This window comes from Rousettus aegyptiacus, unplaced genomic scaffold (assembly GCF_014176215.1).
Source record: "Rousettus aegyptiacus isolate mRouAeg1 unplaced genomic scaffold, mRouAeg1.p scaffold_m13_p_2, whole genome shotgun sequence".
In the NCBI taxonomy this organism is placed as follows: domain Eukaryota; kingdom Metazoa; phylum Chordata; class Mammalia; order Chiroptera; family Pteropodidae; genus Rousettus; species Rousettus aegyptiacus.
Window position 1 is genome coordinate 140,718,616 of NW_023416295.1, and position 12,900 is coordinate 140,731,515.

The 12,900-nt window shown below is 38.5% G+C and overlaps 1 protein-coding gene across 25 annotated transcripts in view; it reads left to right on the top strand.

The window, feature by feature from the left end:
- The first annotated feature begins 324 nt into the window (after nt 1–324).
- CAPRIN2 (caprin family member 2) overlaps nt 325–12,900 on the top strand; it is a 39,250-nt gene continuing 26,674 nt past the window's right edge. For 10 of the 25 annotated variants that reach the window (XM_016152033.2, XM_036236705.1, XM_036236708.1 and 7 more), the window contains exons 1-3: nt 1,799–2,061; nt 3,954–4,016; nt 11,732–11,818. In XM_016152033.2, coding sequence (XP_016007519.2) covers nt 1,813–2,061; nt 3,954–4,016; nt 11,732–11,818 — 399 coding nt within the window. In that variant the 5' untranslated portion in view covers nt 1,799–1,812. Of the gene's footprint in view, nt 422–444; nt 694–956; nt 2,062–3,953; nt 4,017–11,731; nt 11,819–12,900 lie in introns of those variants that run through there. The other 15 variants (XM_036236707.1, XM_036236709.1, XM_036236710.1 and 12 more) reach the window with 8 other exon arrangements.

Consider the following 12,900-nt stretch of genomic DNA (forward strand, 5'->3'; position numbering starts at 1 on the left):
CGTGGATTTTCTCTACCCTATTTTGAAGGATGGAGTGATGGGGAGGGGGCTTGGAGGTGGGGGGGGGACAAAGGTATCCCCCCACCAAAACCGGAGGCTCAAGCTCAGTTTAACTGGTAATTCCACAAAAGGGCGCGCAGGCCTTTTCGACTGATCGAAATCACCTGTTCAAGGTCGCGCATGCAATTATTACTGTTTGCAATCAGCAAGGTCCGGCAGGGCCTCGGGGTCTGCTGCTGGTTGGCTCTCCCCGTCACACCGGCCCCACCTGGTGCCCCGCAGTCTGCGCAATCGCGGGGAGAACGCGCCCTCTGGTGACCGACTTCCCGCCGCAGCTGGGCCAGGAACAAACGTCCCCCGGCCGAGGCCGGCTGCGGCCGGGGCGCGGGCACCGGAAGGAGGCGGTGTCCGGCGGCACGAGGTTGCGCGCGCGAGCGGGTGCGGGGAGCGGGGCGCGCGTATATAAGCCACGCGCGCTGCAAGCGAGGCCTCGGCGAGAGCGGCTGAGTTGGGGGGGCGCTGGGCGCCGCGGACGCCGCCGGAGAGGACCCGGACGGGAGAGGGAGGAGACGGGAGGAGGAGACGCAAGTGCGGGTTGGCACCCGCCCACTCTCGCGGCGCCCCTGGCTCCCGCCGGCCTTCGAAGGCGGGCCCGGGCTGCGGCTGCCGCGGCGGCCTCGGCGGCTTGCGGAGGTGAAGCCGGGCTGCTGCTGGGCGTGGGGAGGCGTCTGGCCCGCGAGAGTGGGCAGGGCAGGGCGGCCGCCGCCGCCGCAGCGAGGTGAAGGGCGGGTCGGCACCCCCGGGCGGCGGGTTGGCACTCCCGGGCGGTGCCCCGTGTTTTGCTCCAGGTCAGCCTCTTCAGAGGCACCTGCAGAAGTGGCCCCGACCGATGCCTCGGCGTCCGGAGGGCTGCGGGAAGCGCGGGGGTCGTCGCCCTCGGGGCGCTGAGTGGCTTGGGGACTTAGGATCAGCGCTGGCGTGCATGGAGCCCGTTATGCCCTTGCTTTGGGGGTCTCCTAAGGGGAGTGGGATGGACACCTTTGATAAGCGGGGTGAAGGCGATGCGAGGGCCACTGACCAGGGCCGTGTCAGGCTCGCTAAGACGAGCCCTTAAACCGGTTGGGTGTGAGTGGTTATGAGTTAGTGTAAACAGCAGAAACCCAGCTCCCAGCTTGAGCGCCCACAGCTTGAGAGTACCTCGTTGCAAATGTCCAGTAGTGATGGACTTGCCTTATAGGCCCCAGAGCAATCAAAGAGAAGTTGGCATTCTAGTTCAAGAAGCTACTCTTCAGTAAATGAGAGCTCTAAAACAAATTGTGCGTCCGGGATTTTCTTTTAAATGTCCTTGTTAATGATTGGGGTCGGGACTGGTGTTGAGTAATAATGTAAGGAGGTTCCAGTGGCTGCCTTAAGGTCTCAATGGGGAAAGCTTATTTTTTTGGTCATCACTTGACCATAGAAATTATTCGGAATGCGGATTCCTGCACGAGGAGAGAGGAGCTCTGAAGCTATTGCTTGATTAGCAGTTCTTTTCTATGTGGAGAATCGAGTTGCTGGAAACATTCCCCATGTTGTAGATTTTGCCTACGCAGAGCCGCTAGTGCTTGGCACTAATTGCCTTAAAAGTAGTGAGATGGAAGCATGGATCTAAAGCACCGTTGGGTTTTGAGCTCACTTCTGTGGAAGAGAGCTTCGAGGGAGTGGGTCTAGACTTTTCAGAGACGTTAAAGCCTGGATGTGTCCCTTTAGTCCTAATTTACTTTTATATTTAACTTTTTTCGCCCCTTTCCTCCTTCAGCCTCATCTATTTCAATGGTGCAACTCTCTTCATCTTTTGGTTACCAGTCACCTTCAGGCCCTTCAGAGGACGGGAGAGAAGGGAATATGAAGTCAGCCAAGCCGCAAATGAACCACAGTCAGCATGAGGAAAGCCAGCGGGCCATGAGCCCCTTGCAGTCGACTCTCATTTCAGCTGCCTCTCCTTCCCAAGCATATGAGACCTATATTGATAATGGACTCATATGCCTTAAACACAAAATTAGAAACATCGAGAAAAAGAAGGTAACTTTTTTTTCCTTCCCAGCTGGATATATGCTCCATCTTAAATGAGGATTAAGGAACTGACATCTTGGCTTTCAGTCAGGGCTCATAGGTATTACTTTTTAAAGTTTTAACTAACCTTGGGATTTAGCTGGTTGGAAACATACAAGCAGGCTTAATATTGGATATATTAAACATTTTCTGTTTGATTGGTCTGCATAACTGAGTAAAAATATTCTTCATAGTAAACTTATGCATGCTGCTGTTGAAGTACTTGAAGAGCTAGCTACTTTAGGTCAGATTAATTCCTTGAGTGTAGTATTATTGTTTCTTTTCACAAATTGCCTTTTTTTTTTAGCTTGTTTTCCTTGTGACTTTCTGCAGCAGTTGATATTGCAGTATAAGTGCTGCAGTCATTGGAAGCTTTAGTGATGGTAGAGCCAGAAAATGTTTTAGCACTCATTTTTGTGTTGCTAGGTGATCGTTTGAGATTGGTAGGTGAAAGCATTGTAGAGAGCTTTGTAAAGAGACTCAAGGGTTATAATTAGCCTAATGTTACCAGTCAATACTGATGGAAAGATCCAAATCATTCCTTGTTTCCTGAGTCATGTAGCCTATGAAATAGTACTGCATGTGGCTTTGTTGTGTCATGATTGTCTTTGTGAGGGTAAGATGCGTGATTACCTATCTGGACCTAGGAACTCTTAAATATTTTTATGCCAAGACCTAGTTAAACCCTAGGAAAGTTGCTTTTAATGGAATGTGAAGAGATTTTTGAGTCTGATTGACTGTTTCTTTACCTTTTTTTTTTTTTAAAAAAAAATTTAGAAATACACACTAGGAAGGTAGTGAAAATAATGAAGAAGGGTCAGTTACTAGTAGCTTCTCTGTAACCCTAGTTCTCACCAGTCATTTTCGAATGCATGCAGTTGATCACAAGTGTGATAAGGTGAGTGTGCCTGGGTCAGCACAAATTCCCTGCCACTATGGGAAACTGGTGAAAGCAGGATCTATTGATGGAGACTCATTGATGTCTTTCCCCAGGTGGAGGAAGTACATTTATAGGTATAGCCTGTACTCTGGCTTGATTACACTACCTCTTTGAATACCTGTCAGCGTACCAATGCTTTCGTTTCAGGCTTCTGGAAACACATTTTAAAGCTATAAAGCCAAAGAGGAAGAGCTTAAACATTGGTTTTAGAATACCATGGTGGGTCTTGTCGTTTTTATGGGAACAATAAATGGAATTTGTCATGTATTTACTTAAAGGTAAAATTTAATATGAAAAATAGCTTTAAGTTGAAACTACTTCCTACTACCATTAGGAAGTTTCCTAGTAGACAAATGCCACATAATTCAACAGGTAACTAATGGTCTAAACATTAGGTTGGAGTAGGATTTCTCAGCCACAGCACCATTGACATTTTGTGTCACATGATTCTTTGTTGTGTGGGATTGTCCTGCGCATTGTAGGATGTTTAGCAATATCCCTGGTCTCTACCCACAGGATGCCGGTAGCGCTCTTCACCTCCCTCTCATCCCCCAAATTATGATAACCCAAAGTATCTCCAGACATTGCCAAATAGTCCTGGGATACAAAATTGACCCTTATTGAGCACCACTGGGTTAGGGGCATATGATTGACTACATAGAAAGAGAAGCTATTAAGAGAAAAAGGTTTATTACTAGCTTTATAAACTCTTCGAATTTTTGTGCTTCCAGACTAATGTTGATTGTGTGCAATGTTTTTTTTCCCCTGACAGGAACTCAAGTTTTTTTTTGCTGCCTGCCCGGTAGTAAAACAGTATTTTTGCAGTTGCTAGCTTACATCAAGAACTTTGTTTTTGTAAGAAACAAAGTCTAATATTTAGTTTGTATCAGAGTATTATAGGTACAAGTTTCTCTTTTTGTAGCTCAAACTGGAAGATTACAAGGATCGCCTGAAAAATGGAGAGCAACTTAATCCAGACCAATTGGTAAGTGATTTATAATCACTTTGGTCAGACTTGCTGGTTTCCTTTTCTTAATAAAACTCTAGGTAGATTTGGTGAGACCAAATATTTGATAGGACAAATAAAAAAAAAAGAAAAAAAAGTGACATCTGACCTGTTTTTTTAAAAAACTTACTATAAATATTAGTTATTACAGCTTTTAAAAATGTTGTTTAACTTGTCCATGGTATACCTGGTAATTGCAAATTTTATCTAATTTGGTGGAGGAGAGTTTTTGCAATATGGTTCATTGATGTTTGCCATTTTGACCTGATCACATCTCTTGGCTAAGAAGGGACAAAATTAGTCTAAAAGTTATTTGATCTAGCTTGTACATCTATTATCTTTTCAACAAGGTTTTTTGGTTATGTATTAGTTACTGGCATTCAAGGACTTTTCCTTTGCCATATTGACTTTCATCACTGGCCTTGCATTTTTGTGATGTAGTAAATTATACTTTTGCTGAGGCACAAGTTTGAATTGTGTGAGCTCTGGGAATGATGTGCTCACGTAGCTAGTAAGAGGAATTAGCTGGACATCCAGCATTTCAGCATGGCTTTGTTTTTAAGTAGTAATGTTCGATAACTTTTATAGTGATAAAACTTTTCTTTGCGTAAATATTCTTGAAAGAAGTGTTCTGTTATAGCAGTATTGTTGATTTTGGGGAACTATGGGGGAGTGGAGGTAGGTAGATTGGTTCTCATGGTAGCTCTCTAAGAGACGTTGAGGATGTGCTATATTTCAGAGCTCTAGCCAAGCGAACTGTAACTTCAATATTTCATTACCATCTTCATAACTATGTTGCTTCTATAATATTAACTTTGATCTCTCTTTTGCAAAATATGCGGACAACTGCCAAATCTGTATTGCTAATAGATTAGTCCTTGGACTCTATAGATTCCTATGTCCAGTTGCCTATTTGACATCTAATTTCACCTTGTCCCCCAAACCTGTACGCCCTCTGATCTTAGCTATGTCAGTTAATGGCTTGATGGTCTAGAAGGATGGAATTGCCCGAAACCCTGTAGACGTTTTCTCTTTTCTCTTTATACCTTACATCTAGCCTATCAGCAAGTTTGATCAGTTCAACTTTCAAAATAAATCTAGAAACTGACCATTTTTCATAAATTCCATTTCTGTCATCCTGGCCCAAGCCATATCATCTTTCTTCTGCATAACTGTAATAGCTTCCTCACAGGTTTTTCTGTTCTCTCTCTCCAAATCTATCCTCACTATAGTAGCTGCAGTAATCCTGTTCAAATGCAAGTCAGATGGTCATTCCTCTGCTCAAAAGTCCCCATTGATTCCCATCAGGGTGGCAGACTGTCTTAACTATGGCCAACAAAGCTCTCCCAAATATGCTCCCTCCCTACTTCCTTTCGCATCTTTATTGCATTTCCTACTCTCCTCTCCCTTTTTCGCTTTGGTTCAGTTATACCGGGTTCCATGGTGTTCCTCAGACATCCTAGACACACATCTACTTTAGGGCTTTGCACGTGCTGTTCCTACTACCTGTTCAATGTCCACCTTCCAGTTTTTTGTTTGAAGGTCATCTCAGTAAGGCCTGTCCTGACAACACTATACATCCATTTCCCCATTCATATTCCTTAGCACCTTTTCTTGCTCTAATTGTCTTCATAGACACACTTTTCTGACAAACGGTGAAGTTTTGTTTATTTCCTTCCTTTGCAATGGAAGTTCCATTAGAAATTTTCTGTTCACTCCTGTTTTCCTAGTACTTAGAATAACGTATGTCATATAGTAGGCTTATAGATTTATGTACATATTTACTAAATTTAAAATGATCGAATATCTTAGGTTTTTAGATGTGATGAAGCATATAGTTGGTGGTACTTTTGAGAAATAACAGCTCCTCATACAAGCAGTATATATTTAAGGCGAAAATTTAGATAAGTCAGAACAAGAAAAACCTATAATCTGACTTCTTAGAGAACTGACGTCAGTAGTGTAGTATTTAATTAAGAAGCTCTAAGTTTAGCTTTTAAAATTGGCAATAATTCACATAGTTCATACAATTGGAAATATTAAAAAAGATGCCATATTTTTTCACCCTGTCCTTCCTCTGTGCAGTTCTCATCTTACAAAGTAATGATTCTCATATATCTCTCTAGAATTTCTTTATGCTTGTATAAACAAATATTCTTCTCCCTGCCTTCTCTTTCCATTTTCTATACAACTTAGCTTAATATACTTTTTGGGGCTTTTATTTTTGCTGCTGCTTCTTTTTTTTTTTTTTTTTAAATAGACTTTATTTTTTTTAGCAGTTACACGTTCACAGCAAAATGAACAGAAAGTATAGAGAGTTTCCATGTAACCCCTGACCCTACGTATGTACAGCTTCCTCCACTACCCATGTTTCTCCCTAGAGTGGTACATTTGTTATAATCGAACCTACAATGACACATTATCATCACCCAAAATCTGTAGTTTATATTAGAGTTCATTCTTGGTGTTGTATATTCTATGGGTTTGGACAAATGTAGGAAAGCATGTATCCACCATTATAGTATCATACAAAATATTTTCACTGCCCTAAAAATCCTTTATGTCCTGCCTATTTATCTATCCCTTCCTTTTTTAATATTGTGTCAGTCTTTCCATAATGCATGGTCTTTAAAGTTTGGTTGAATTGTTTTTGTGAAACTATCTAGGCCTGTTTTCTTTTTTTTTTTTTGGTGGGTTGGGGGGGGAGGTGGGTGGGAGCTCTTTGAAAATATTCTTTATTTTTTTTTGGAAATTGGCATGTTTCGATTTTCTTAAAAAAATTATTTTATTATTAGTTTTAAGTATACAGCGCATTGGTTAGATATTTATATAGTTTATGAAACGATCCCCCTAATTGTTCTTTCTCTCATCTGGCGCTCTACCTAGCCATTACATTAATGCTAACTGCATTCCCTATACCGTGCTCCCTATTCCCATGACCATCTATCAACTACTAATTTGTACTTCTTTAACTGTTTACGCCAGCCCTCCAACCCCCCTCCTCTGGCTGGAGGGAATTGTCCTCTATATTTGTGAATCTGTTTTTGATTAGTTTGTTCTTTTTGTTTCTTAGATTCCTCATGTAAGTGAAATCATGTGGTATTTCTCTTTCTCTGTCTGATTTATTTCACTCAGCATAGTAACCTCTAGGTCCATCCATGTCATTGCAAATGGTAGGATTTCTTTTTTTTTTTAATGGCTGAGTAATATTCCATTGTATATTTAAACCATAACTTCTTTATCCAATCATCTGTTGGTGGGCATTTAGGTTGTTTCCATATCTTGGTGTTCAGATTTTCTTTTTTTGGAGTCAACTTTTCAAAACTTTTCCTTGATAGTCACTTATTTCATCTAGTTTTAAAAATTTATTTGCACAGATTGGGGCAAAGTAATTTTTTATAAATTACTTTTAAGGCTACGAGTTTTCCTTTAAGCAATGCTCTAACTATATACTTTAGGTTTGAATCTGTATTTTTAATATTTTTGACTAGAAATTTTATAATTTCAGGTTGTAATTTTTAACCTAACACGTTTGTAATATTGAAATATAGTATATTTGAAATACAGTTTCCTATGATCTGCATGGCTATTGTAACCTTTTTAAGTAACTCTTAAGTAACGTGTCAAGACTAAGCTGTAGACTTATAAGATATCAGTAACATCACAAACGTATATCTAGATTTTTCTTTTAAATAGTAAGAAGAATGTCTTAATGGTGTTTTCAGAGTTCTATTTAGTAACTTTAATATTTGTGTTGGTTCTTATCTGGATATGAAATGGAGAACCTGAGATGCAAGAGAGTTTTGCTTGAACTTTTGATTCTACTAAAGTTTTTATTGTTAAAGAATTAGGATTTGGTGCCCAACTCTTGTTGCTAAATTCTGACCTATAACTCTAAACTCATTAAATAATATGAAATCTTTTCTCTCTTTTATTATTTTTAATTTTTAATGCTTTTTTATGTATTTATTTATTGTGACATTGGTTAATGAAATCCAGTAACTTTCAAGTGTACAGTTTAACAGGAAGTCATATATATGTGCATTGCATGTTCACCACCCATAGTTAGATTTCTTTCTGTCACCTCGTATTTTCTCTTTTTCAGCCCCACTGCTATTGGCTTAGTCAGTGCAAGTCACCTGCGTTATGCAAGCTTCCTGATTAAGCTCCTTGTCTTGAAGACCTTCCTTTCCAGTTTACTAGTCCTGCCCCCGCAAGTGTTTCTTTTCTCGAAATGGAAATCTCAGCATATGATTCCATTCTAAAGTTTTAAATTCTATTCAGAATCTTTAGCATATTTGAGACTCTCTGAGATCATGTTCTGAACTACCTTTTATTCATGCAACAAAAATATATTAAGTACCTACTCTGGGAGGTGCTGTGCTTAATGCTGGGGTTATAATACCTAAGGGACAAATGTGGTCATTGTCCTCATGGATATTATGCGATAGGGAGGAGAGGCTGGAAATAAGTAAATACGGATATGATGGATGTTAAGGTGTAGTACAGAATGATAACAGATTGTGATGCGGACTCTAACCTCGTATGGAGAGTTGAGGACAGCTTCTTTAAGAAAGAAGTACTTTAGTTAAGACCTAAAAATTGAATAGGACTTAGCCAGTTAAAATGAGGAAAGAAGAAGAGCAGGCTAGGCAGATTCTAGCATGTGTAAAGGCCCTGAAAAGAGAAAAGAACGTTTTTTACAAAGAGCCTTCTAAGAAAGTAGAAAGAAGTCCAGTGTAGATGGAGTGACGAAGCCGAACGGGGAAGGACACATTATGCAAATCTTTGTAAAGACTACTTTTTTTTAAAGGGCATCAGAAATGATATAGATATATGTTTTAAGAAGAGAATAACTACAGATGTGTAGTTTAAAAAAATCACATTTTCGGATGAAGGATGTTTTGGAGATGGTAAGTGTGGATGTAAGGAAACTAGATAAGGGTTGGCTATAGTCTAGGTCAGAGATTGTTGGGGCTGGTACTTAGGTAGTGGCAGAGGGGATTGAGTAAAGTAGCAGGATTTGAAAGGTTAAATCAACAGAGCTTGGTAACTGGATATAGCAGTAGAGGGAAGAACCGAGTGGTTTCTAGGTTTCTGGCTTGAACAGTTGGATAGATGGCAAAGCCATTTTTTGGGCTTGGAAACACTGGGGCGAAGCAGGTTTTGGGAGGGTGAGATACAGAACTTAATTTTGAACTACTGATCTCAATGTGTCTATGAAACATTAAGGGATGATGCATAGTAAGTATTTAAGATCCACGTCTGGAGCATAGAGAAATTTGGTCTACAGAGTTTTATAGCTCTCTGAAGACTGTATACAGCAGGTCTAAAAACAATGTTTTGTTCAGTGTTGTTTTGTTATAACGTTGATGAGAAAAAAAAATTGATTCCCAGCCAGGGTCACTGTCTGTGTGGAGTTCACATGTTCTCTCCATGTCTATGTGGGGTTTCTCTGGTACTCTGGTTTCCTCCCACATCACAAAGATGTGCACACTGAGGTGAACTGGTGTGTAGACATTGTCCCAGTCTGAGTGTCGGTGTGTGTGTGAGTTGTGCCCTGCGATGGAAGGGCGTCCTGTCCAGGGTTGGTTCCTGCCTGGCACCCTGAGCTGCCCATGAAAGAGGCTCTAATAATGATCTTACTTGTTTTTATTGACCTTTCTTAAGCGTATTTATATATCACATTTATTTCAGTGTTTAATATTAGAAGTGTTTGGGATCTTTATTTAGAAGTTTGGTGATGTTTTTGTGATCAGAAATATGCTGTAGGAACTTAACTCTTGTTGTTTATTAATTAGCCTATGGTAAAATTGGTTTTATTATATGATGTTTCACTTAAAGTTGCAGTTTCCCTGAACTTTTTGATGATGTTGAGTGAGGACTTACTGTACTATGGTTAGGGCACTTGCGCATTCTTGGTTCTGTAGTTGGAAGGTCTCTCTACCTTTTTTTATCATGAAATATATGTTCCAAACAAAATGTTGCATATAAGTTACAGTGCATAATAAAGCAAGCATCAGAACCTGTTACTCTACACAGCTGGTAGTTACCAATACCACTGAAGCTTCTTCCCATACTTTTTCTTTCCTGTAACCTGATCCTGAGCCCCCCAACCCCCGCCCGTCCATCGTTTCCTTGCTTTTATTTTAATTGCACTTGTTTGTTGCTCTTAAATCTGTTAGAGTTGCTTTTTTGTATCTTATAATAAATGTTATCTATCATACTATATATTCTGCAGTTTACCTTTTTCACTCATGCGTAGGATTTTTATATTGATGCAAGTAGCTATATTTCATTTGCTTTTCTCAGTAGTAGCCTGTCAGTAGATGGATGTTTGAGTTGCTTGCTATTATTTTTTGGTAATTTACTTTGCGCACTTTTATTTATGTTATTGAGACACAGGTGCAAAGTTTTTTCAGGATGTATATGTATCATAGTGAACTTATTAGGTAAAAATGCCAAACTGTTTTTCAAAATTGGATCAATTTAGACTAATACTGTTAGTATGTAGGGGTTCCTATTGCTCTATACCTTTGTAAAGACTTAGTATTATCAGATTATTTTTTAAACAGATATCATACACATATCTGAAAATTAACTTATCGTAGTGTAGAATTCAATAAGTTGCAGTGAATTAGTGGAGTTATGCAACTATCACGACAATCCAGTTTTAGAACCCCTCCAAGTTCCCTTTTGTGCCCTTATTTGCTTTCTATCTTTATAAGTTTGTCTTTTCTGGATATTTTGTATAAAATAAAGTCTTTGCATCTGGCTTATTTGACTTAGCATTATGTTTTTGAGGTCATCTGTGTTATAGCAAGTATCAGAAATTCATTTCTTTTTATGGCTGACGAGTATTTCTTTAATTATACCACATTTTTTTTATCCATTAGTTGCTGGATATTTAGATTGTTTTTATTTTGGTCTATAATGAATAATACTGCTATATAAATTTGCACACAAGTCTTTATGGACATAATATTTTCATTTCTTTTGGGTATATGTCTAGAAATGGAATATCATACTCTTTTAATTACGGAGGTTTTATAATATGTCTTTCTGGTTAGACACATCCCCCACCTTGTTCTGTTTCGTGTTTGCCTTTTGTTCTTCCATATAGGTTTGAGTTAGTTTAGGTCCCATAAAAAACCCACTTCTTCTTTAATTATCAACTTTGTTCCCCATGAAATCTTAAAAAAAAATTTGTCCCTTTAAATATACAATATTTATGTTATTATCTTAATTAATCTTGTCTGTTATAGGTAATTGTTTATAAGTCTTTTCTACCAGGTATAAATATCTTGAAGTTGCTTAATCATCTGTGTAATTCTCATTTCACTACTTGTATAATATATGTGAGTAGTAAACGAATATTGACAGAAATCCTATTTGCTCAGGTCTCTTAAAACCCACAGGCCTCTCTGCTCTTAGACTTTATAGATAGGGACTCATTTCCATAATTATTATTATTATTGCTTATTATGGCTCAGATTTCTGGTATAAAAATCTAATTTTTAAATTTAGTTTTATGTCACTTCTACTAAATACTCTTCCTACTTTTTTGATTATTTGTATAATAGATGGCTAGTTTATGAAGCCTTAAATCTTCTGTTTTTGCGGGAAACTTATTTTGACATATTTGTACTTAGAAGTTTTTACAGAAGCTATGTTTTCTTTATCCTATTTGGTAGGAAGCAGTAGAGAAATATGAAGAAGTACTACATAACTTAGAATTTGCCAAGGAGCTTCAGAAAACATTTTCGGGACTGAGCCAAGATGTGAGTATGTTTTCTTAGCTTTTCCTGAAATGAGTTTAACCACTGTTCTTTAAGAAAATATCAGTGTCTAATAATGCTGTTTGGTTATTACCCATCTAAATCCTGCAGATATTTTATTGAGGATAGCTACTCCAGAACTAGTGTCTTCAGATTTCTGAAGCTGCAAGAAAACACAAATAGTATCTCATATTTGAGACATTGTGAATAAAGTATTAGTTAGTGTATTATTTCACTATGGAATTATAGAAATCACTGAGAAGGGAATAAAAACTTTTTACAGATACATTTATTCAAGATATTTAAAAATATAGGCCTATAAATTTATATGCTATAGGCTTGTAAGTTTAGCATTATTTAACATATTAGGAAACAGAACTGGTTGACTCTTTTTGAGGCCATGCTAGTTATTACCAGGAAAATTTATGATTCATGTTGGAGTTAGTCTGGTCACACTGCTTATTAGGTTTTCCATGCTGGCAATTCAAACTCTTATCTGACAGATTTAGTCAATAATTAATATGAAGTCTTAATAATTCATTAATGAAGTATTCTTCCCTGTTTTAGAATCTTAGAAGGTCCTTTAGAAATCATGTTCTAACAATTGAGGGAATTTTTTTAATAAATTCATTTCTAGGGGAGGGAGCATGTCTCATATAACAGTTCCTTCTAATTTTTTTGGATATTTTTTTCTTTTGTGAAATTCTCCATTCTTCTGGCATCACCCCTGCCCTGTATCATGCCCCCCACCCTCCAAAAAAGCCAAAGCATCATTTCTAGGCTGAAGATATCCACTATCTTGATCCTTGTAATTCGGTCCTGAGTTGTTCTCTTGTGGCCGTCTGCCTTAATTAACTCTTAAAGGTCATGTGTAAATCATAGCCTGGTATGGAGCCACCACTTTCTGTTCTTTGGATACTTCTGTTAATGCAAATCTGAGATGATATTGGCTCTTTTTTGTCAACCATAGCATATTTTAACTCATGTTCATTTATCATTGAATTTTAGTACTTTCTGTTAATTCCTGTTATTAAATATTTCTAGGCTATTTTAGATATAATATTTTTAAGTCATTCTTTTTTTCT